The sequence below is a fragment of the Topomyia yanbarensis genome, chromosome 2 (genome assembly GCF_030247195.1).
Source record: "Topomyia yanbarensis strain Yona2022 chromosome 2, ASM3024719v1, whole genome shotgun sequence".
Lineage (NCBI taxonomy): Eukaryota > Metazoa > Arthropoda > Insecta > Diptera > Culicidae > Topomyia > Topomyia yanbarensis.
In genome coordinates, this window is record NC_080671.1 from 147,343,394 (window position 1) to 147,366,948 (window position 23,555).

The 23,555-nt window shown below is 36.0% G+C and overlaps 2 protein-coding genes across 5 annotated transcripts in view; both read right to left on the reverse strand.

Annotated features, from left to right (window-relative positions):
• Positions 1–1,285: 1,285 nt before the first annotated feature.
• On the reverse strand, positions 1,286–2,206 carry LOC131681672 (uncharacterized). Its single transcript, XM_058962622.1, has 2 exons — positions 1,786–2,206; positions 1,286–1,721 (listed from the first exon to the last, which is right to left on the reverse strand). Exons 1-2 carry the CDS (start codon positions 2,147–2,149, stop codon positions 1,417–1,419), a joined length of 669 nt encoding a protein of 222 aa, XP_058818605.1. The 5' UTR covers positions 2,150–2,206; the 3' UTR covers positions 1,286–1,416.
• Positions 2,207–17,385: 15,179 nt separating this feature from the next.
• The window catches only part of LOC131681668 (cyclic nucleotide-gated cation channel subunit A), a 651,507-nt gene continuing 645,337 nt past the window's right edge, over positions 17,386–23,555 (reverse strand). For all 4 annotated transcript variants that reach the window (XM_058962615.1, XM_058962618.1, XM_058962617.1 and 1 more), the window contains one exon: positions 17,386–19,062. The gene's annotated coding sequence lies outside the window, so the exon portion shown is untranslated. The remainder of the gene's footprint in view (positions 19,063–23,555) is intronic.

The following is a 23,555-nucleotide window of genomic DNA, read 5'->3' on the forward strand; positions in this document are numbered from 1 at the left end:
AAATTTAATATATTGCTACCCTGTTACCTTTGTCCACCCTCTCTCTCTCTCTCTCTCTCTCTCTCTCTCTCTCTCTCTCTCTCTCTCTCTCTCTCTCTCTCTCTCTCTCTCTCTCTCTCTCTCTCTCTCGTTTTTTTAATACTCAGTTGTAGGAAATCACCCTCCTCCGCCCCGGAATATCTTCCCAAAACCAATTGGCCCCCTGATTTTTCTATATTTTATTGTTAAATATATAATCTCGTTAAGAAATATTCAACAGTCCTACTGCGCATAAAAATATCCCTAATTAATCCCCATAATCTTAATAAAATTGATTCACTCCCTCTAGTTAAACCTAGTTTTAATATGGTTGTAAAATGTTCCGCTTAGTTAATAATTAATTGGTCCAATAATCTTTCTGCTGAAATCCTAAAGTGTATTACTGTTAAAAAATAACACTAAAATTTAATGACTCCCCCTAATCTTACGAATACTTAATCATTCCTTCTTGTATATGTATCAGATAGCTGTAAAAATTCGTTAGTTTCATTATAAAAATAATAGTAAAATGTATAATCCCCAAGTTTTAAGAAATTAAACTCTCAGAGGCCCGGCTAGTTACAGTTCTCTACTTTCAATAAACTTGTAAATTGAAACACAAATGATCGAGTGTTTTCGGGCTCTCGAGTCTCTCACTGAAAAAAACGACAAAAAAGGGTTTTTGCTAGCATTGGGTCTTTGGAGCGCTGATTTTTGAAGTCAGAATTTTAGCTTGCCTTTTGGAGGGTTAAAAAGATAAAATTTTCACCTTTTAGCTAAAGCAAATGTGCCTTATCAAATAAACGAATTGAATAAATAAAAGTACTTTTGCCAACTCACCTTGTTCTTTTATGCTTTGTATGTTTATTTGTATGAAAACAATCAATATTTTGCGATTTTTTCATTTTCATATTTTTCACGACAAAAACCCAAAATAATGGTTACATTCATAAAACCGCATAGTATTTTCAACAAAATAACATGACATAGCATACCATATGAAAAGTCATTTCTTCTTCTTTCCAGAACACTCAAAAAATTTGCAATATGTTGAAAAATAACAACGTAGAAAACTTTTTAGTACCGAAAGTCCCTAAACATGGGCCCAATTCTCATAGTCACGTCACCTAGTCACTAGAAGGAAATTTCTTTCTAGTTACTAAGTAACGTGACTGTGAGAATAGGACCCCATATTAATATATGCTACTGTTAAATAAGACTTTTGCAAAATGTATTAAGCTCGAACCACAGTTTATTCCAGATAAATAATGAACCGACTGTAAGTGGTTCACATGTGCCTACAACCAAGCAGGTGTCGCCACAATTAAACTTGCTTTCAAAGTTCCGCACAAACTTGCATGAAAGCCCGCTAGCTCTTTATAGCATGCAATCTCTCTCTCAGCCGTGTTCGTCGCGAAGGGGTGATTTCCTGCTGTTGGTAGGTTTATTCCGATTAGCATCTACCACCTCCCGACCGGGATCATACACCCCTAGATAGGAGCCGCAGCTGGAACAGTGCAAATGGTGTTTTGTGGGGGCCGTGAAAAGACACGGAAGAAAACAAAACGGCCAGCAGGACATTATCCAAGCAGCGCCGTACATTGACCTTGCGTAGCGATTCGCGGATGAACGAATTGTCGGAAAACGGGACTCGCCACATTGTGGGCACGTTATGCGGGCTCGTGCCGGACGCCAAGATGCCACTGTATGGGAAAGGAATTGCTATTGGTAAAGCTGGTAATTGTAACGAAATCAATTTTCATTTACCAGTAGTTTTATAGTACATCTTTCTTCTCGTAGGAGGTCGAACGAAGAAATCACTTTTGTCTGGTAGGTTTTCATCTGCCTTCTGCCCTGAGCTTGTCTTAAGTTCGCGTATGACCGCCGAATCTTGTGAAAGTTTTCGATTCGATGACCTGTTCGTCATATTGTTCCTATCAAACTTGTAATTCCGAATCGAGTTTTCTTGCGACGACGAATCGCCGTGTCGAATTAACTGCTTTCTCGATTGAATGATCGTATACTGCTGTTCCGGGTGGTGTTCGGACATGTGTCGCACAAGTATCGACGTTTCCGATTGCCAGTATGGTAACGTTCTATTACACAACACACATTTTGCGACGAGGCTCATAATTTAGAAACATTTATGGATTTTTCTGAACGATACTATTTGTTATATGATTGTTGTTCGGAGTATTCTCCGCCTACTTATCAAACTACTTTGAACAAGTGGCAGTAGAATTTCATTTCACTTTGACGTCTTCTTGCAATATGCATTTTATCGGGGCTTTAGTCTCGCTTTTACTCATGTTTAATAGTTATTATTTCTTTCACCGCGAAGTCGTATCCAACCTGGGGCAGCGTTTAGCGGAAAAAATAACGAAACTCTTTCCAAGCCTCTGAACATACCGAAGCACTGCGAACGGTGTAAGTTGATAGGATAATCAAATAAATTTTCCTACATTCTGTGTCCCTTTCGTTTCTTAATAGATTAATTTCATTGCTTTTTAGATAGCTGCACCCGAAGAGTCCCATTACGGCGAAACGAAACAAATTCCGGAAATGATCCTCATTCTACGTAGACGAAGAGGAGTGAGTGTAATACAAATCAATGCACGCGGGTTGAATGCCGTATCCTTTTTCCAATGGGTGGTACGAATAGAATCGAGAACCGTTGATTGGGAATTTTAATTGCGCTGTATGTACACAGAAAATAATAAGCTTGGAGGGCGTGTGATTATTGTGCTATTATACTATAATTTCTGTAATCAATTGAAAAAAGACAACTAAACCAATCGTTAGTATTTTCTAATCCGACTGTTGATGAAGTTCTACAATGGGCGTTGGCCAACGTATTGCCTGGTAATGCTTCCGCACACCGATCCGGATTTTATGCAAATGGAACTTTTTCTCATTATCTAAAATTGTAATAATATTAACAAATTATACATTTGTATGATGAAATTAGTAGGACTTTGTTGATAATAAATAATAGAATAAACCGATTCGTTTTTACATTCTCGGTAATACATGGGGTGGTTTTTTCAGCTGTAATCAATTTGAGTAAACTAAGCCATGCTCTAGATAATTTGATAGTGGATCGGAATCAAAGTGGAATAAAATTCTACTAATATTGACACTATTTTACTGCCTAAAAAAATTGTGTAATATATCCAATAACCTAACCTTGGAAAGTCGTATTATTGGCATAGGCGTCTCCACCACGGCAAACGTCTTCCTGACGAAATATAATGTTATTCGTGCTTTTTAACACTAAATTTCGTATTGCAGAGACTTCTTTGATAGTACGGTTCATATACAGATAGTGGCGAATTGTCATAAATATAATACATACTGATTCCAAAAACATTTTGTGAATTTACTTAAAAATTAATTAACTATTTCTCAAAAGTTAATACTCAAGTTTACTTCAAAGACAAACAATGTGTAAATTCACTTCAAAGTGAAAATTTGTCCAGAGTTGAGAGCTGATGTATTTATCCGTTGGATTAAGCATTGCGCTCAGTCGTGAGATAGTCGTTTGATGGTATATGTATGCAAGTAATCCACCTAGTAGTGAGAAAATAGATTTCTAACATAATTCATATTTATATTATACTCGTAGCCCCATCAAGCGCAATTGTGTTTTTGAGTTCTAGTAAAAGTTTATCTTCTTTTGCATGATTTATGTTATACCAATTATGGCCTTAAAAATTATCAGTTGTATTATGAATAATAAAGCACTAGCCGTCATTTACCATTCCTTACTTGTCGCCCCTCCCCACCACCAATCACTCACTAATCCTGTTCGAGGTAACTGTCACGACTCAGATCTATCCTGATATTTCCAAATCCATTCCTAACATGTATCATAAGATCTTCAACTTATCTGAAATATTTGACAGTATCCAAGCTAATTTAATCAGGTTCAGTATAAGGAAAACAAACCTATTTTTGTCTTCCGTTTCCCTATTAATAGTTTTCCATTTTAGTGTAGAAAAGAGACACTTGCGGAAACAAACTTATTACATTCTACTTGAAAAAGATAATATTTGTCGTCCAGGCAAAATTTGCAAAATATTTGTCTTCTGAGAGAACTATAACTAATTTATGTTCAATCCCTGCTTTCCTCTGAAGATGAGCGGCTATTCCTTCGAAACGTTGCACTAATGAGAGCCATATGCAGGGCCGTCGAGAGCCGCGTCGGGCCCCAAGGCTTGTATTAATGCCGGGCCCTTTGAAACCTAAACCCTCTCTGAGTTAGTACCTCTTCAGCCATGGGAAACTCGTGAATCCTTGGTTTCTATTATTCTCCGGTTTACTCATATTGCCACATTCATAGAAAGCATTCCAGACAGGAGAATTTCGACAGCTTATTATTCTGTGGTATCCAAATCGGGTAAAATTACCTTAGCTTCGAGTTTTTCAATTTGCAGGTAAATTAAATGGCATACTGGTAAATCAAATGGCATACTGGTATGTTCTCCATGTTGATCGGAGATTTGTGCCTTGCCATGAATCGTATTTTCATGATTTCCCTGATGGGAAGGATTGAGGAAGTGGTAAAGTTAGGAGTAATGAATATACCCAAGAGACCACGAAGCATTATTTAATGGCTTTGGATATGTTCTATATTCGCATACAAAACATATTCTTTACGGATTCATAGTTCTCTAGATATCGATAAAGCACACTTAGTGTCGGAAAAGGCGAAATAGTGTGCCAGAATAGAGCTAGTTCAGAAGCACCTTAATGGCTGTCAGCAATGTTAACAGTCGTGTTTTTGAAAAAATAACTCTACTCTTCTTTATCGACGCAACAAAAGAAAAAAAAATAACTTTCGATAACGTACCCACCCTACCTCTCTTCTTTTGTTTGACATGCCGACTGTTTAAAATGATGATTTAGTGCATATAGAAATGGGATGGGAAAATTTGCATGTATACTTGTTTTAATCCAATTTAAATTATGCAAACGTCTATTGTGGATTATATTTGCAATTGTATTTTTTCGAAAAATCGTGCAGAATTTGCATTTTGATTTTAAGTTTATTGCATCATCATTTATTACACGAAGGTTTACGAGTTTAGGTGACTATTGGAACGCATATGTATATTTGTTATTGTTCAGTGTCTCAAAGCACTATAAGAAGATTCTATATTAGTACTTAGAGTTTTCTATAAAAGCTTCAGAGCATTTATCTTCAAAAGCTTTTTAGCACGATGTCTATGTTCTGTATGTTGATATAGTGCTAGATTTAATGCTTTACATTTCAGGTGCATTGAGGCATTAACTAGGGTGACCATACGTCCTGGTTTCCCAGGACATGTCCTGGTTTTTCAATGACTGTCCTGGTGTCCTGGGACGTCGAGGAAAACGCTTGATTTGTCCTGGTTTTTGCCCTGTAAGCCTAACATATTTTTCTTTATTGAGTCTTCGCTTTATTTCCTCAGGCTCAGATCGCAGTCTTTTTTAATCTCACAACTTTCTTCTCTTACGTGGAAATTGAAAAGGAAAAGATCAAGCCGTTCGTATGTACATAGCATATTAATGACCTGTAGTCCGTTTACAAGGAAACTTCACAGTCGAACAAACCGAAATGATTCCAGTTGTGGACCAAACTGGTCGCTATCAATGGCGATGAAACAGTTTGTCTTCACATCCCGCACAAGTGAAACAGTCAAATCTACCTACAAGCCGATTGGTGCCTATCGCACAATCAGTCCATATCGTATCAGTGCACAAACAATATTGTATTGTTGCGGAGTGAAATGAGTTTGCCAAATGAAACAAAAGTGCCCGTGCTACGGGATAACACGATTTCGATCAACTATAATAAAACTCGTGTTAGACCCACAGTTCAGGAAGTGGAGCAATTAGTAAAAGTGAAAATGGAGCTTAATCTCGCTGAAGTTACGTACATTCAGCTACATCACGTTTAAAACTGTGTTTCGATCACGTTTAGAAGCTTAGCACAGGCCGAAATCTTAATTGCAAAGAACAACATGCAACACGAGGTCAAATTTAATAACACCAGAATAAAGATCCCCGTGCATATGGAAAACGGCATGGTGGACGTGCGTATCCATCATTTGTCCCCGCGCACTAAGAAATATGACATCTAACAAATCATGTCGCAATATGGAGAAGTAGAATCTATTACGAATGACACCTGGGAGAATTTTTTTCACCGGCATTCCAAACGCCGTTCGTATTGTGAGGATGCGAGTGACTAAACCAATACCTTCTTACATGACTATCGAATGCAAATCACCGAGGGACGGCGTAACCTATAAGCAAACAACGCTAATCACATATCCAAGGCAGACCCCAATATGCTAATTCTGTAACCATACAGCCCACTACGGAAAAACATGCGCCGAAGCAACTAGTCAAAACTCATCTACTACAGCCAACTCTAACAAGCAGCCACCGACACATTCAGATAAACCAAAAACAACGATCCAATTAACCAATAATGCAGGTACAACGACCACGACAACCGCTCCCAAACCAACAACTAACATCGCCAATAATGAAGAAAATACCGATGAAGACGGATTTACAACAGCGAGCCGCAAGAACAAGAAACAAATAAGAACCTATGATCGTGAACAGCAAGAAAGCAGTACCGATGATGACATGGACGGGAACGATAACGCGAGAGAAGGCAGACTGAATGACTCCCAAGCGGCTTCACCGCCAAGGAAAAGGATCTCAACACGCAGCAGCAAACTGCGTCAACAAGATCTGAAAGACCGACATTCTTAGCATTTTATTTTTTTTATTTTTACTTATTGTAAAAAATTAAAAGACCCGCGGCTTTTAAAACGCGCTGGTGAACATGGTTTAAAAGTTAAGCGAGGGTGAACAAATCGTTCCCAAGTGCTCTCTCTCTCTAACTGGTGATTGAGGAACCAATTCAGGGTCAATGGAAACAGTACCTAAACTACGATTAACATGGCTTCACGCCTGGACGCTGAACGGCGACTAACCTGCTGAATTTAGCATCATACATAACAGGGAGTATGGAAGGTCGCGCACAAACTGATATTATTTACACCAGCCGATCTGCTGTTTTTTCTTATAATAAATGATAAAATGGAGAAATGTGTAATTAACGGTAGTTTTTGCAGATGTTTCGATCCTTAATTTCAAATCGAGATATAATAATTGTCATTGGAGATTGCCAGGTACTTATTTTTAAATCAGGAATAGCGTAGGGAGTTACTTGGGACCGTTTACGTTTCTAGCTTACTTCAATGACGTGTGTTTAGTGCTGATAACTCCTCGCCTGTCATGCATAGATGATTTCGTTTCATCCGCTAAATTCATAATTGCCGATTTCCCCAACAACATCATGTGGCCTTCACTGATGGTTATGAAGCAAAAACTGTGTGTGTACAAATCTGAAGAAAAGAGCTCGGTGATCGAATTCTCATGAGATTTTTTGGCTGAGCTATGCCTGCCCGACCCAGAAATGTATTACTGCAGTAGCTCTGCCTGCCAGAACAGGGAGGGGGGAGCAGGCACAATCGATTAAGAGGTGATGGATGTAGGTAGTTCCCTTTGAACTGTCCTGGTTTTTTACTCGCTTGATATGGTCACCCTACATTAACAATACTTGTATACGGCTTGTTAACAATGGAAATGCTATCTTATAGCTTATCTAGAGTTTTAAATTAGTGCTAATGGTTACCTGGACAACGACACAAAACAATTAAAACAGAGCATTCTGCACCCCCGGAAGGATGCTGAACGATCTGCAGATGCTACAATAGCAGGAATAATACTTCCAACCCCCGGAGGAAATTAGAATTTTTGTATTAACAGTGAGCGGATATATTTCGTTTCGCAAAACAAACATTTCTGCTTGATTGGTGGCCTGGAACATAATCATCACGCTATGTCTAATATGGTGAAATTGTAGGGTGTAAACATTGGCCAACTTTAGCTACAAAACCAATATGTACGGATCTGACAGGAACAAATATTCACGCAACAACAATCACGCCCAGTATCTCCATGCCAACAACCGGCACCACCAGTGAAGAAGCGAACGTAGAAGAGGACGGATGCGTTTGTGTGGGCGCTCGCATTTCTGTTTGACGCTCTATTGTTTTCTTTGAAAATACTTTAAATTGGCTTCTCAATATTTTGTAGTGTATTCCGTTGATTCAAACAAAAAAACTCGTTTTAAAACTTGTACACAAAGTAGACAACTCCCTTAAGAACGTTTTTTTTTAAACAAATGTCAACTATCAAATAAAGTTTCCATATTTACATTTCTTACAAAAGAAATGTATAGGATTCGCTCAAACTTTGAAAACTTTTTCCGAGGCCCGGAGGGCCGAGTCTCATATACCAATCGACTCAGCTCGACAAATTGAGACAATGTCTGTATGTGTGTATGTATGTATGTACAAAATGTCATGTAATTATCTCAGCAATGGCCAAACCGATCTTAATGAAATTAGTTTCAAATGAAAGGCCTAACGTTGCCATTTGACACTATTATTTTTGATTTTTGATATATTGTTTACTTTCTGAGATATGAACGATTTTGTCAAAACACAGCAGGTTTTTTGCAAATAACTTTCGAACAATACAATGCTGTCCCACAAACTGCACATAAGTAGAAAGCTTGTAAAAATACCTTTCTAATAAGCTATAGATTGTCTTAATCCGTGCACGATTGGCGAAGATATTAAACATTTTGTATTTTTGGTCCTCGCTTACCAATTTCCACTAATTAAAAATGAGATTGTTTCATACAGAGTATTGCTTTACTGGTGTTTTAGGGGCAAAACTAAACCGATTTTGAATAAAGGGGTATGAAAACACATCTACTGAATCAAGGAATTCGATGTTGAGAACATTTTGTGAATTACCTTTATAATAAATGAACTATTTCTCAAAAATCAATATATAAGTTCACTTCAAAGACAAAATAATGTGTTGATAAAGAAACAGTGAGATCTAGTATTTATTCCTTGGATTAGGCATTGCGTTCAATCCTGAGGTAAATGTTGGATAGTATATCAATATACAGATCAACAAGTAATTCACCTAGTAGTGAGATAAAAGATTTCTCATATAATTATACTCGTGGCGTCACCGAAAGCAACTGTATGTTTGAAGCCCAAAAATCTAGCGAAAATTTAGCTCTTTTGCAAGATTTAGGTTATACTGGTTATGGCGCAAAAATCACTACTTGCATTATTTATGATAAGAATTTTAGAAATCAATATATCATAATAATATACCTATAAAAATAATGTCACTGCATTAACCATCATTTGCCATTCCTCACACGCCCCCCCCCCATCACACTATCTCTCTCTCTCTCTCTCTCTCTCTCTCTCTCTCTCTCTCTTTTCTCTCTCTGTCTCTCTTCTATCGCATCTATCTAGCTATTTCTGTATCCATTTCTAAGTTGTGTGATAAGATCTTCTGCCAATCTGAAATATTTATTAATTGTAATTGCGAAGGTTTGAGAAAACAAAACTATTTTTTGTCTGCTGCTACATCAACTCAACTTTAATTAAATTGTATTCAAAGCCTGTACCTACACTATAATTAAGGAAATTCATGGCTATATCAGAAAAAATATTTGGCATAACTGGGTAATATGAAAGTTTGACGATGGAAATTTTCAAAAGAGACATTCCACGTGCGATATTTAAACTATTCGTATCTCTATTGAATTTTGAATGAAATATATGCTCAAAGACTGAAAGCTGAAGCCAGCAGGATTAGACTTGCCATCAACTTTTCGAAGACAAAATACATGAGAGGAAGAGGTTCTAGAGACGACAATGTGAACCTCCCACCCGAGTTCGGATTGACGGTGACGAAATCGAGATGGTCGACGAATTCATGTATTTGGGCTCACTGGTAACCGACGACAATGATAACAGCATAGAAATTCAGAGACGGATCTTGGCGGGAAATCGTGCCTACTTTGGACTCCAGAGGACGCTCCGGTCGAACAAAATTCGCCGCCGCACGAAGTTGATTATCTTCAAGACGCTGATTAGATCGGTGGTCCTCTACGGCCACGAGACCTGGACTATGCTCGTGGAGGACCAACGCGCCCTTGGAGTTTTCGAACGAAAGGTGTTGCGTACCATCTATGGTGGCGTGCAGGTGGAAGACGGAACGTGGCGCAGGCGAATGAACCATGAGTTGTATTAGCTGCACATTCGTTGTATTAGTACGAACTTTCATGAAAAATAACGGATCAAAGACCAAAAATATCCACAAATTAGATCCAGGAAAAGAAGTCTCCCAAAGTACCCACTCTCGATGGGGGATGCAACTACAATGTGTCTTCTAACTTATCGTCGTCCATATTTGGATTTACTGAGTAGTTTGAACCATTTCTTTTTCACAGTATTGGTCTGTATAGGACTTATTCATCCATATTTCCTGCACGAGAATTCCGGACGAAACAATATGAAAGCTATAAGGATGAATGGAAAGAGACTGCATTGCAATCAACTGAATGCACGGCTTTTATGCTATCGACATAGCCTAGACATTTCACACTATTTACTTCAATGCAAATCAAAACTTTGAAATATCTACCTGTCTCATTTACGAGTCGCATTCTCCCTGTCATTCTCTGTTCAAGGGGCTTGAAATATAGTAAAGTGTGACCTTGTCTCACTTTACTATATTCAATTGAGCGTTAAAATACTGGACCAGTAAATTCAATTCTGTACATAAATCTTTTATTCGGGAATATGTGACCAAAAAGTAAACTTCGAATTCCAAAGCAAATTGAACGTTCCAGATTCCTGATAACTAATTAAGGTCCAACAATAAAGTAGAAACACCAGATAATATTAAAACGAAGCCGTCAAGTAAAGAAGCATGAAAACAAAAAGAATAGAACTAAAAAAATGGAAGCCATAGAAAGTCCATTGCATATTTATTAGCCTTTTCTCAGAAGATGGGATTTTCAAAAACATTTCAAAACTTTCTGTTGCAATGGTTCTCAAATTCGTACAATCCGGTTTATTAATTTTCTTTATTCAAACATGTTTTTAGCTTCAAATATATGACTATTTCATTTTAATTAAGTATTTCATTCCGCATCTTTTTATTCGTTTTGTTCATCTGCGTTCATTTTACTTATTTTATTCGTTTCATTCTTTGGATTCACTCTGATCAGTTTATTCTTTTTGTGCATTTTACTCATATCATTCATTGTTTTCAATGTATGCATTTTATTCATTTTTTCAAGTTTATTCATTTTGTTCAGTTTCTTCATTTTAATAATCTGACTACTTTTTCAGTTTTAATCATTTCATCCAAATAATTTATTTGATTCAATTTATTTCTTTATATTAATTTATAACCTTTTACCATTGTTCAATTTTTCATTTTAATCAATGCATTTAATTCTGCTCATTTTCTTCTTTTTATTCATTTTATTACTTCAGCTCATTTTGTTTATTTGATTCGTTTGTTTTATTTATGCATTTCATTTATTTTTTACTTTATTCATTTTGTTCATCCATTCTTTTTATTCATTTGATCCATTTCATTAATTTGATTCATTGTATTCACTGGATGAATTAAATCAATTTGATTCATTTAATTCATTTAATTAATTTGATTTATGTGATTCATTTGATTCATATGATTCATTTGATTCATTTGATTCATTTGATTTATTTGATTCATTTGATTCATTTGATTCATTTGATTCATTTGATTCATTTGATTCATTTGATTCATTTGATTCATTTGATTCATTTGATTCATTTGATTCATTTGATTCATTTGATTCATTTGATTCATTTGATTCATTTGATTCGTGTGATTCATTTGATTCATTTAATTCATTTGATTCATTAGATTCATTTGAATCATTTGATTCATTTGATTCATTTGATTCATTTGATTCATTTGATTCATTTGATTCATTTGATTCATTTGATTCATTTGATTCATTTGATTCATTTGATTCATTTGATTCATTTGATTCATTTGATTCATTTGATTCATTTGATTCATTTGATTCATTTGATTCATTTGATTCATTTGATCCATTTGATTCATTTGATTCATTTGATTCATTTGATTCATTTGATTCATTTGATTCATTTGATTCATTTGATTCATTTGATTCATTTGATTCATTTGATTCATTTGATTCATTTGATTAATTTGATTCATTTGGTTCATTTGATTAATTTGATTAATTTGATTCATTTGATTCATTTGATTCATTTGATTCATTTGATTCGTGTGATTCATTTGATTCATTTGATCCATTTAATTCATTTGATTCATTTGAATCATTTGATTCATTTGATTCATTTGATTCATTTGATTCATTTGATTCATTTGATTCATTTTATTCATATCTTTAATTTTATGCATTTCATGTTCAGTCATTCGTTTTATTTCATTCAATTTGTTAGTATGAGTCAATTTATTCTATTAATCTTATAACTATTTATAAGCATAATCTTATTTCTTATTTAATAACCTAATCTAATTTTATTCGTGTATTTTATAATTTTGATTTACATTAATTTTTCTACTCATTTTATGAATTTATAAACCTATTATTTCATTTTTTGCTTTACTTTTTTATTTCGGTCGTTTTGTTGATTTCTATAATTTATTCAGTTTATTCGAGATTTTATTTGTGCAAGACTAGAAACTGTTTTCATCCCACCTCTAGTTGAGTGCCTACTTCTCGTGAGTTCTGCAAACTAATCCAATAGTGAAATGTGTAAGAAATGTCTCATCTCACTGCTAGGTGGATTAAATCGGTTTTTTTCATATAACAATTTAATAAGACGAGTGGTTACAAAGAAATTACTATTGCTATTTTTATTGCTCTTCTACGAATACCGGACGTGTGTATTAGAGTGACAGGAAAAAAATGACCCCTATCGGCCCACCCCTGATTCGATTCCTAGTCCCACCGGGAGTACTTGCTCCAAATTTGAAGCAAATCGGACAAGTCTAGCTACCGGACCTACGTGCCTGAAGTTTGCATGGATTTTTCGACAATTTACATGGAGAAAACCAACAAACTCGCACTTTCGCCGCTAGGTGGCACTGTATGCATAGTATTATCACTGTAAGTGAAAATAAGAAAGACCATTCAATTGCCTACCATTTTGTCGAAGGCTGCTAGTGAATCCGGCTTTGTTAAAAGAAGTTATTAAAGTTTGAACGAAGTGATGTCTGAGTCAGTTTTGCATGGGGCCTAGCAGTGCATGGTTGTGTATCAGTACTTGATTCACACGAACTATACATTTTTGTGAGATAATGGTTAGGTTTAGGTCAATATTATGTTCAGAAGATTTATAGTAAGTAATACGCGTCATGTTTTGGTTAGAAAATGTTAGTTCCACATTTTACCGCATAGAGGGCGCCAACACTAACTTTTCAACGGAAAGAGATAGAGATTTAGTGTCTTCTACAAAGTTGTAGAACAAGCATTTTTAAATAATTCTTCCGAACATTTCAATACTCTATCTCATTTCTATGAAAAGTTAGTGCTGGCGCCCTCTATGCGGTCAAAGGTAGAACTAAAATGTTCTAACCAAAATATAACTCGTATCATGTACTACAATTCTTCTGAACATACTGTTCAGCTAAATCTAACCATTATCTCACAAAAATGTATAGTTGGCGGGAATCGAGTACCGATACACAACCATGCACTGATAGGCCCCATGCAAAACTGACTCAGACACCACTTCGTTAAAAGTTTAATAACTTCTTTTAACAACGCCCGATTGACTAGCAATCTTCAACAAAGTTGTACACAAATAAATGATCTTTCTTATTTTCACTTACAATGACAATACTATGCATACAGTGCCACCTAGCGGCGACAATGCGAGTTAGTGTGTTTTTTCCATGTAAACTGTCGAAAATTCTCATATAAACTTCAGGCACGTTAGTCCGTTAGCTAGACTTGTCCGATTTGCTTCAAATTTGGAGCAAGTACTCCTGGTGGGACTAGGAATCGACTCAGGGGTGGGCCGATTGAGTTTTCAAAAATTCATCATTTTTCTGGGCACTCTAGTCTGTATCTTTCGGGTAAAATCGCGGGCCCCCAAATACGACCCGGGCCCCAGGGCAATTGCCCTGGCTGCCTCCCTCTCTCATCGGGCCTGGTCATATGACCAAAAACCGAAAACTACATCAACTCCAATTTAATTCAATTCTATACTGAGCGTTTGTTTATATACTATAGTTACGGAAATCCTTGGGTATTTCAAATTGGGTAATATGGTTGTTTGAAGACAAAAATGTTGGAAGAAGACATCCCACGTGCATTTTTTAAACTTTTCGTATCTCTACTGAATTTTGAATGAAACATATGCTCGAATGTGTCATTTGAAAATTGAGTACACCTGTTTGGGTTGATATTATTGAAAATGCAGATCCATTGTATTAGAATGCACTTTTACTTTTTTACTTTGAAAGGTACAACGTTTTCATAAGCTGCTATTGAATTTCTAATGGATCCGACTTCAGGTTTCAGAATTATAGTGTGATGAATACGATCACGCAGAAAATCCCGTTTTCAACGGATACTGCGATGAATGTATAATGGTGATATTTTTTTTTTGAAAAATGCAATCACAACTGCTTTATAGTTCTAGGTCACTAACAGTCATTCAAAGTCTCTTTGGCTACATTGGCCACCAACACCGGATCCGGTGGCCCTGGCGGAAGTATCCAAACTTAGAATAACCATTACATCGGTTTCTCGGAGATGACTAGACCGTTTGGACCAAACTTAAATGAAAACTTTTACTACTCCGGTGTTGCGGGTTGTGGCGATCTTTATTAATGTAAATGCAAAATAATTGATTTCCCCATATAAAATACCATGCAAACTTTGAACGCAATGCGCAAAACCGGGAAGCAACCAATCGCTACCAAATTTTGCACAGGCATTTGGGACCAAAAAAGGAACTCGAAAAGTGCTGTGCCCGCTAATTTAAATCATTTTGAAGTTTTCCCACACAACTGCGAGCCACTCTAGTGCTCATCTGTTACATTCGAACTCACGTAACTTCCATGTAAACAAACCACCGAGAATAATCAAAAGAAGTTCATCTGGCTCATTTTGTGGGGTTATGCCGGTTGGTGTAAAATCTAATTATGTTCCTTAAATAGTCGATGACAATGTCATTCATAGAAGCGTAGCGTGCTGGGAACATAAATCTGTAGTCACAGACTTGAGAAGCACAAGCTTCTGTATGGGAAGGCACGGATGGTATTTTTACTATGATAAATTTTCAATGCCATGATATCAAAAATCTATTCAGTCTATTCTCAACCACCAAAGGCATCAGTCACAATACCACAGTGCTCTCTGCTACTAATCAAGCCAGCGCAAACATTAGCTATTTTCTTGTGTGCGTTGTCTGAAGAACAAAGGGAACCGTCACTATTATTCTTGTGGATATATCAAGATAACTGAGTCTCATCAACAAAATGTGATTCTTCGGCCTAACACGGTGGCCATTGACTTCCGGTCTTTTCGCATAAGACCCAGTATTGGTGATGTGGAACATTTGTTGGAGGTGAAAATGCAGCTTCGGTTTTCGGAAGTCAGCTTCATCCAGCTTGAGCAAGACAGACACGCGGTGCTGGTAACGTTCAACAAATTCGCCCAGGCGAAAAAATTCATTTCGCAAAACAACTTGAAACGGGTGTTTGATTGTGACACCGCTAAAATCAAGATCCCTGTGTATATGGATAACGGAAACGTGGAAGTCAAATTACATGATTTGGCACCACGTACTTGCAAAGTGGCCATTAAAAGATTCATGTCCTATTTCGGAGAAGTAGAATCCATTACGGAGGATACGTAGAGGAACTACTTTCCAGGTATTTCAAATGGTGTTTTTGTGGTGAGAATGCGAGTAGACCAACCCATTCCCTCCTACTTTACCCTGCAGTATAAAACAGAAGGGGGTGATACCATTATACAGCGAACACTTTGTACATATCAAGGACAAACTAACACGTGCCAGTTCTGTGAACAAACGGCACATTACAGACAACCCTGCCCAGAAACCACTGGAGAAAGCTCACCCGCAGAAGGAAATGCCAACACCCAGGCTCCCATATCTTTTCCTGAATCACAAACGGTTGCCAAATTTGTGGCTGTTGTTCAGGCAATAATGATAACTGCAATAGCTGCGACAAGAACTTCAAATTCAACAACCAATGAAAAAGTTACCTCTAAATTTTAACGGCATTCAATTAGCTAGAGATTACTGGGTAGGGAAAGTTATGAAAATTAGAGCCATAGTACTCAAGTGAGAGTAAGGATGTGAAGTAAACAGATCGGAAAACTAGAAGTGGAAGGGTCATTAGAACAGACCGGCTTAATATCGTACAGGCTTAGTTTGTCGGTTGTCACGGTAAAGATGGACACGTCTATCGATACCAGGACACATGTTAGTGAACTCGGGTGATTCGTAGTTATACTGCCTAAGCTCGACCCTCATTAACAGAAGACAAAGATTAAGCCTGTTCTAATGACCCTGCCACTTCTAGTTTTCCGATCTGTTTACTTCACATCCTTGCTCTCACTTGACTACTATGGCTCTAATTTTCATAACTTTCCCTACCCAGTAATCTCTAGCTAATTGAACGTCGTTAAAATGTAAAAAAAGAAAATGTGACTAACATAGTCGAAATAAAAAGGTTACCTCTAAAGACACAGAGTTCACACACGTGACCCGAGGGCAAGAAGCCAGAAAGAACATCTGATCACGAGTATCAAAACAGTAATCAGGATGATGATTTATTTTTTACATCTTGTAAATATATAAAAGACCCACGGCTCCTCTGAGCTAACGCATTAAGCCGTGTCAAATAAACGAAATGTTTAAAAAAATCAAAAATCTATAATTTAATTATTAGAAACTATTCTTAGATGCATTTCTGAGCTTTATGCGAAAAAAATCGAAAATATATCATGAAGTGGCTGAATTATAACCGTTTAAAACCTACCCACATTCTGTTACATCTGATTTTTGTCGAGTTTACATGGTGCGCCCCCCATAAAGACGTAGTCCTACGTCAAAAACCTCATACAAAACTTGAAATCCAAAAATTTAACATGGTTCAGCCAAAAACTCTAATGATGGTAAGAAACTAAGAATAGTGCAGAAATTTGTGAGACTTTCATTGTTTTCTTCTCTATTATAGGGCAAACGTTGTCCAATGATATCCTCACTAACTTAAACGGCTTTCGCCTAAATTAAAAGGTAAGTAAGGTAACTTCAACTAATGTTTCACGCACATTGAAAACAAGTATTGCTGGACAGTTCGGAATATAGGAAAACCATTTCTCAATCGTCATTGTACTTTAAATTTATTCGTTTTCGTAACCACTGCTCGAACATCCTTTGTGTTTGTTGTGATTAATTTCTAGTATATTTAGTTTTCTTTCGCTTTACCTAAAATTGATCTCTTGCATGTTAGATTTCACTTACATATTTGATTCAACATCATCGTAAATATTCCTATAATTCTTTGCTACTATCTTTGCCAAGGTTACGGGTTTGTTAAGTTTGTTTTCCTTCGTATTCACTGTTTGCACCAGTTTGTTGTAGATTTTAGTTTTAAAATGTATATAAATATGATCCTTTCATAACTATACCATCTTTCCTATTTTGCGCGACATTCAAGTAAATAACTCGCATGGTTAGCACTCTTCTCGTTGTCAGTGCTACTACTATCTCAGTACAATTCCAATCCTGCTTTAGGAGCTATTGTTTCCACAGTTGTAAAATCAATTTGCATCAGTTAAGTTTTGTATGTTTGCATTTGTTTAGTAAGTTTTGCGGTTCGTCTAATTTATTTTGCGGGTTAGATCGTATAAATCTCATGTGGAAAAAGTACACGAGTATTACTAGAACAGTTGACATTTCAAGTTAAGGTTTGAGATTTTTTTCATTATAAATGGCATCCGCTTGGTTGCTGGTAATGTGATGCTACAGTTTAATAAATAATTTTCAACTAGCTGTTGGAACAGGAAAAACTCGAGAAAGATTTATTGTAGGGCTGATTCTATTAACTAGTAGTAAACAACAATTTGAACGGTTTCAAACAGTATAGAGTTCATTTGGTAGCAAACCAGTTGAATGTACCTTAGTTTAGGCGAACGAACTGTTAGGATTGAAGATACACCAAAAATTCAAATCAATTGTTCGGAGAAACTTGCTTACAACATGTGGTTATTTATAAAAAAGCAACTATGTATGCCAATTCGGAATTCATCGCTTTTTTACCTTCGTATTTTACTCTGATTAACACTAGCAATTGTTTTCAAAAGATATGTATTTGATTCAATTTATTGGGGAAGGGTAAAATGTCCATTCGAGAAGTGGGACGAAATTATCAGAGAATAGTAGATTTCACAGCACTACACAAAGAGACTAACTAAATAATGTAAGATCAACCTTTAAGATAGCCAAAACTGTGTCTAGACTACTATGGAAAGGTTGACTTGACTTTAGAGACATGCTTTGTTATTTGTTGTTGTTTCTCTTACAGTGGAGAGGAGAATGTTTTATTTTAAGGTGGTATTACTAACAACTTACATTAAGCTTAAGTTACGCTACATAACTAAGTTACAGTTACGGTTTGAATCCTTCGTCCCTATGCAAAGTTAACATTTTATGCTTTTTCACTTTATTGTTACAACAGTAAAAACAGATTTTTTCTTTAAAACTAACATCTCTACCTGTTCTTAACATTAACATACAAAATTATTCCTCATTAACCGTTCCTCAACTCTTACCCGTTACGCTTAACAATTTTTTTCCTACTTAGACCGCTGGCTAGTTCAAACAAACGAGTTGTGTCAAACATATTGTTAATTCTATGTTTTGTCATCTTATCACAATCAGTAAGTATAAAACAATAAAAAATTCTTTCGAGGCACGTTATTACATCTTTTTTCTATTTTGCTACGTAACTCTATTCGTTCCGTTTTCTTCTGTTTCTGGCAGTTACTTGACGGTTTTCCGGCTGTGGAAAAATGGAAAGATATTGAATATTATCTTTTTAAATACTCTCCGCGGAATAGCTGGAGTATAGACGCTGAAGCTATGTAATAACTTGACATTTCAAAGTTTTGTGTAATTTTTATATGCCAGTATCATTCCAATCGAACGCGAAATATCATTCTAAATGAGGAAAAAAATTGCGCGATCATTTCGAGTCATTCCGGAACGCCAGCATTGACATTTCTTGCGCTCGATTTGAATGACCCTGAAATACCTGTTATTTCGTCTATTTCTGGTACGACAAAGAAAGCAATGAGATTCAGTGTTTATTCATAGCTTCAGCGTATTTACTCTGGAATACGGACCCTTTAACACACAGACTTGTGAAGATATGCAGTGTATATGTAAATATTCCGTGATGCCATGTCATTTACACAATTGCTAGTTTTACTGTTTGAAGCTGCACAAATCAATGTAGTAAAGTGTCTATATGTGAGAGTAACACTCCCTCTTGCTATTTGTCTTGAAGAACGAAGTACGTTAGTAGTACACCAGTGCTGCCAGATCTGCTGTTGTTTCCGAGTATCTATGAACGGTATATGTGCAATGATTTCTATTAAAGCATTGGCAGGCGTTCATATGATGCAACATAATAAAAATAAGATATTTACACAATGACTCAGATTCATAGCGGTAAAATTTTATAATACCGTCAAATGGAGTTACCTGCAACACTTTTCAACTTCAAAGCGGTATAACTAAAAATGCTGAAACTTTGGAATAACATTCAACATGTACAGGCGCTAAAGGGAGTAGGAAGAATATTAAACGGACTCATCAAATCACAGTACAGACCAGATTCGATTATCCGTAGGGTGCAGAAAAATTTCGCTTCGGATAATCGAATCAAAACAAATATTTTTTCTTCATGAAATATATTGAAAAACAGTATCTAAGGTACATGCACCAATGTTTGACATATGGTACATGCATTAATGTTTGACTTATGGACGAATATCGATCACTTTATATTCTATAAAGTGAAAGTAAGACATGTAGTAAGTTATTTAGCCAACTTATTTTATTTTAAAGTAATGTGTTCGATTAATTTGGATTAATGTAGGATAATGAGCCTATTTTCACCATACTAAGCGATTTCTTACCTTACAATCAATGGAATGCGCAAAAACTGACATCAACCGCTTTGCTTTGTTGTTAAGAACCAATACAATAACACAAATGCGTTGAAAACAGTAAAATTCTCGTGTTTGAGCACAACGAAAACTCGAATCGAGTGCCACTATTGTTGCGCTACCATTTGACTCAATGCGTTGAACAAAGATGGCAGACACTGCTACAACCAACGGCTTCAACGGCAGAAACATGGCGCAAATAGGCTCATCACCCTACTTATGTTTGGTCAATAATCAAAACGCATAAAACTAAATTCTCTGTGTGAAACTTTAGTCAACTTAATTCTGGTTTTGGTTAATTCAGACAGAAATAACCACTGAGATTGAGATAAAGCACCAATAGTTTGTATACAACAACATAATTTTGGGAATCATCTAAGAGAAGCAACACGCTAGATTCCACTGAGAGGCCCAAAAATTTGTTTCAAAATCATCCAACACAAGTCCAGTAATGGACGCCTGCTGAACGGTATGCTGAGCGTTGCCCAACGTTGGTCAAACAAGGAACCAGCATTGGACGATTTTGAAATATGGATTTTTTAAGGGGGATGAATTTTGCACACGTTACAAGTATCAAAAATGCACAACTTTTTATGTGCACGACACCAAGAAGCGTGCGTTGTTCAATCAGCAGCAGTATTAGCGCATTTCCTCTAAATTCCACGCGGCCTTTCCTAACCGAAAGGAAGGGACGTGCTTCATGAAACACCGCGCTTAGCCATTCTGTCATAATGTTGCAAATTTTCAAAAGAAGGGCTGAATAGGTAAACAAGTTGTTCCAAAATCCCTGCGTTTTGCAACGTTTTGTGCAGGTTGAGTATACCAGATGCAAGTGGTGCCAAATTAATCATGTTAAGTAAAATTCAAAAAATCTTTTTAGGATACAGATTTGATAAAATTGGTTTAATGAGCTGTACTTATCAAATTCTGTTTTAAAAATTGTCCTTGCGTTTAAACCAAAATGGGAGGCTTTTTACTGTTACAAATAGCAAATACAAGTATTAGTTACCCAAAAAACTTGTTGGCAACCTTAAAGCGGCGGTGCTCAGTGCAACAACTACGTAAAGAATTATTAGCGCTGTTCTTTTCAGAGCAGTGCAATGTACTGACTACAGTGAAGATCCTATTTGATTAGTCCCCGTGTTTGTCCGCTGCCGAATTTTTCTACAACAGATTTTGTCAGCCACATTTAAGAAAAATCTTCTGCTTTAATTCCCCTATATTACACGATGGAATTAAAGCGAAAGCCTTTGCGTGTGTTAAGAATTCAAAATGTCGATGTTCTTAAAGTTTTTAAAAAGTTTCGATTGTTTTTAAAACTAATGCGATAATAGACTGATTTTGAAAAGTATTCTAGGGTTTTATTTCATACCTTTGATAGTCTAAAACAATCTGGAACCAATATGATCAGATTTCGTCAGTCTTAAATACATAACGGGGCTGACAAAATCGGTCATTGTATTCATTGTAAAAATCACAGAGAAAATCTACAGAAAAATGCAGTTTGTAGCCAATCGATTGGGTGCATCAAATTTTATAGCACACCGCATTGAATTGAAATATTTGTTGATTAAATGAAATCTATTTATTTTCCCAAATTATTGTAATTTTCAAGAGTTTAAAATTTTGTGCTTCCAGGAAATGTAGCTGATATCAATTTCTATCGATTTTTATATTTAAATATTGGGATAGAGAAAAAAGTTTTTTAAATGCTAAATTTCTGTATTTCCACGTATTTTTGTAAATATTTTGTGAAAACATAAAATTCTGGTTTTCCAAAAACTGTAGCTACTATCAATTGTAATTGATTGGTGTACGAAAATATGTAAGTCATCGCATCGAATTCCCAATTATATGCTAATTAAGTAAAATTTCTGCACTTCTATGAAATTTTCATAATTTTTTAGAAAATATTTATTCTTTCAGAAACTGTAGTTGGTATCAATTACAATTATAGATGTGTAATGAAGCTTTAGAAAAAATAATATGCAGATAATTGAAACAATTTCTTCGGACTACGGATAATCGAGTCATTTTCTACGGATAATCGAGTTACGAATAATCGAGTCTACGAGGCCTGTATCATTCCCTTTTTTCAGGATGGCCAAAAATTATGCCTGTTGTAAGTAACCCCGCATATGGGGTAACTTGCAATACATGAACTTCATTTAAGTCTAATGCAGTTTAATTTTGTTTACTTCTAGTACATTGACCAAATCTCGGGTAGGTTTTCAAAAGGCCGTAAGCGACAAAAGTAAACAAAATGAGCTATCTACACTACACCACTCTTTTCGAACCTTACTTTCGTATCACACGAAAAAGGATTCTCCAAAAATGGCAGGCTACCACAATATTAATTAAATTAAAAAACGTCGTACACGTTTTATTAACCATATTTTTTTCAAACGATGCATACGTCCTTTTGATTTCCCACGGTTGTACAAACACCAATATTAGAACCGCTTCGATGCGCGTAACAAAATACACGCGTAACAAAATGTCGTAAGCGACTTTTTTATTGTTATTTTTACAACTGTACATACGCTTACATATGTCCGATTTTTTTAAATGAATATGTCATTTTATTTACGTCCTTGAATAATTAATTATTCTCGTAATTGTTTGTCGAATAAAACATCTAATGCTTTTGCAGAGAAATAATTACCAGTCCTTTCCAACCGAAAATGGTAGTGTACTGGAACGATAAATAATGTTATACCCCGACACCACTCACGGAGCGAACAAAATAGTAACCTACCTGTTGTACATGGCAATACGCTGATTACCTACCAATTAAGTAATCACAAAGTGGCACAAAATTAACAAGAATTCAAAAAAAAAAAATTAATTTACAAGTGCTACGTCGTATCGGCAAAAAATATGAAAACAAAAAAAACCGGCCCATACGACGTTTGCCTTATGTTTACAATGCGCGAAACAACAAGATAACAGACGTTTCGACTTTCTACTTTTCATCGATTTCTATGTTCTATTGGAAAGTAGAAGAACTGCGAACTAAGGCTGCTAAGGGGGTTAACTCAACTTGAAATGTAATTGTTTCCTAATTACAGATTAAATTATTCTTTGAACAGTCGCATGTGCTTTCGTGTCTCGAGATCAGTCCTATGCGCTACGACGTATGTGAGACCTATGCAGGGAAAAGGACGTATCGTGCGTTGGTAAAATGTTGTATTGACAGAAAAAGGTCGTATTGTCAAGTTTAGCTTAATAGTAACAATAATCGTTACAATTTCTTATCAACCGTATTACACCATTAAAGCAAGGGAAAAACATAACCGAAGACGATTTTTTTAGTATTTAA

Coding starts and splice junctions, on each gene's coding strand:
- LOC131681672 (XM_058962622.1), bottom strand. CDS start 2,149: ATGAGCCTCGTCGCAAAATGTGTGTTGTGTAATAGAACGTTACCATAC. Junction 1,722..1,785: donor GATGTACTATAAAACTACTG/GTAAATGAAAAT, acceptor TTTCCCATACAG/TGGCATCTTGGCGTCCGGCA.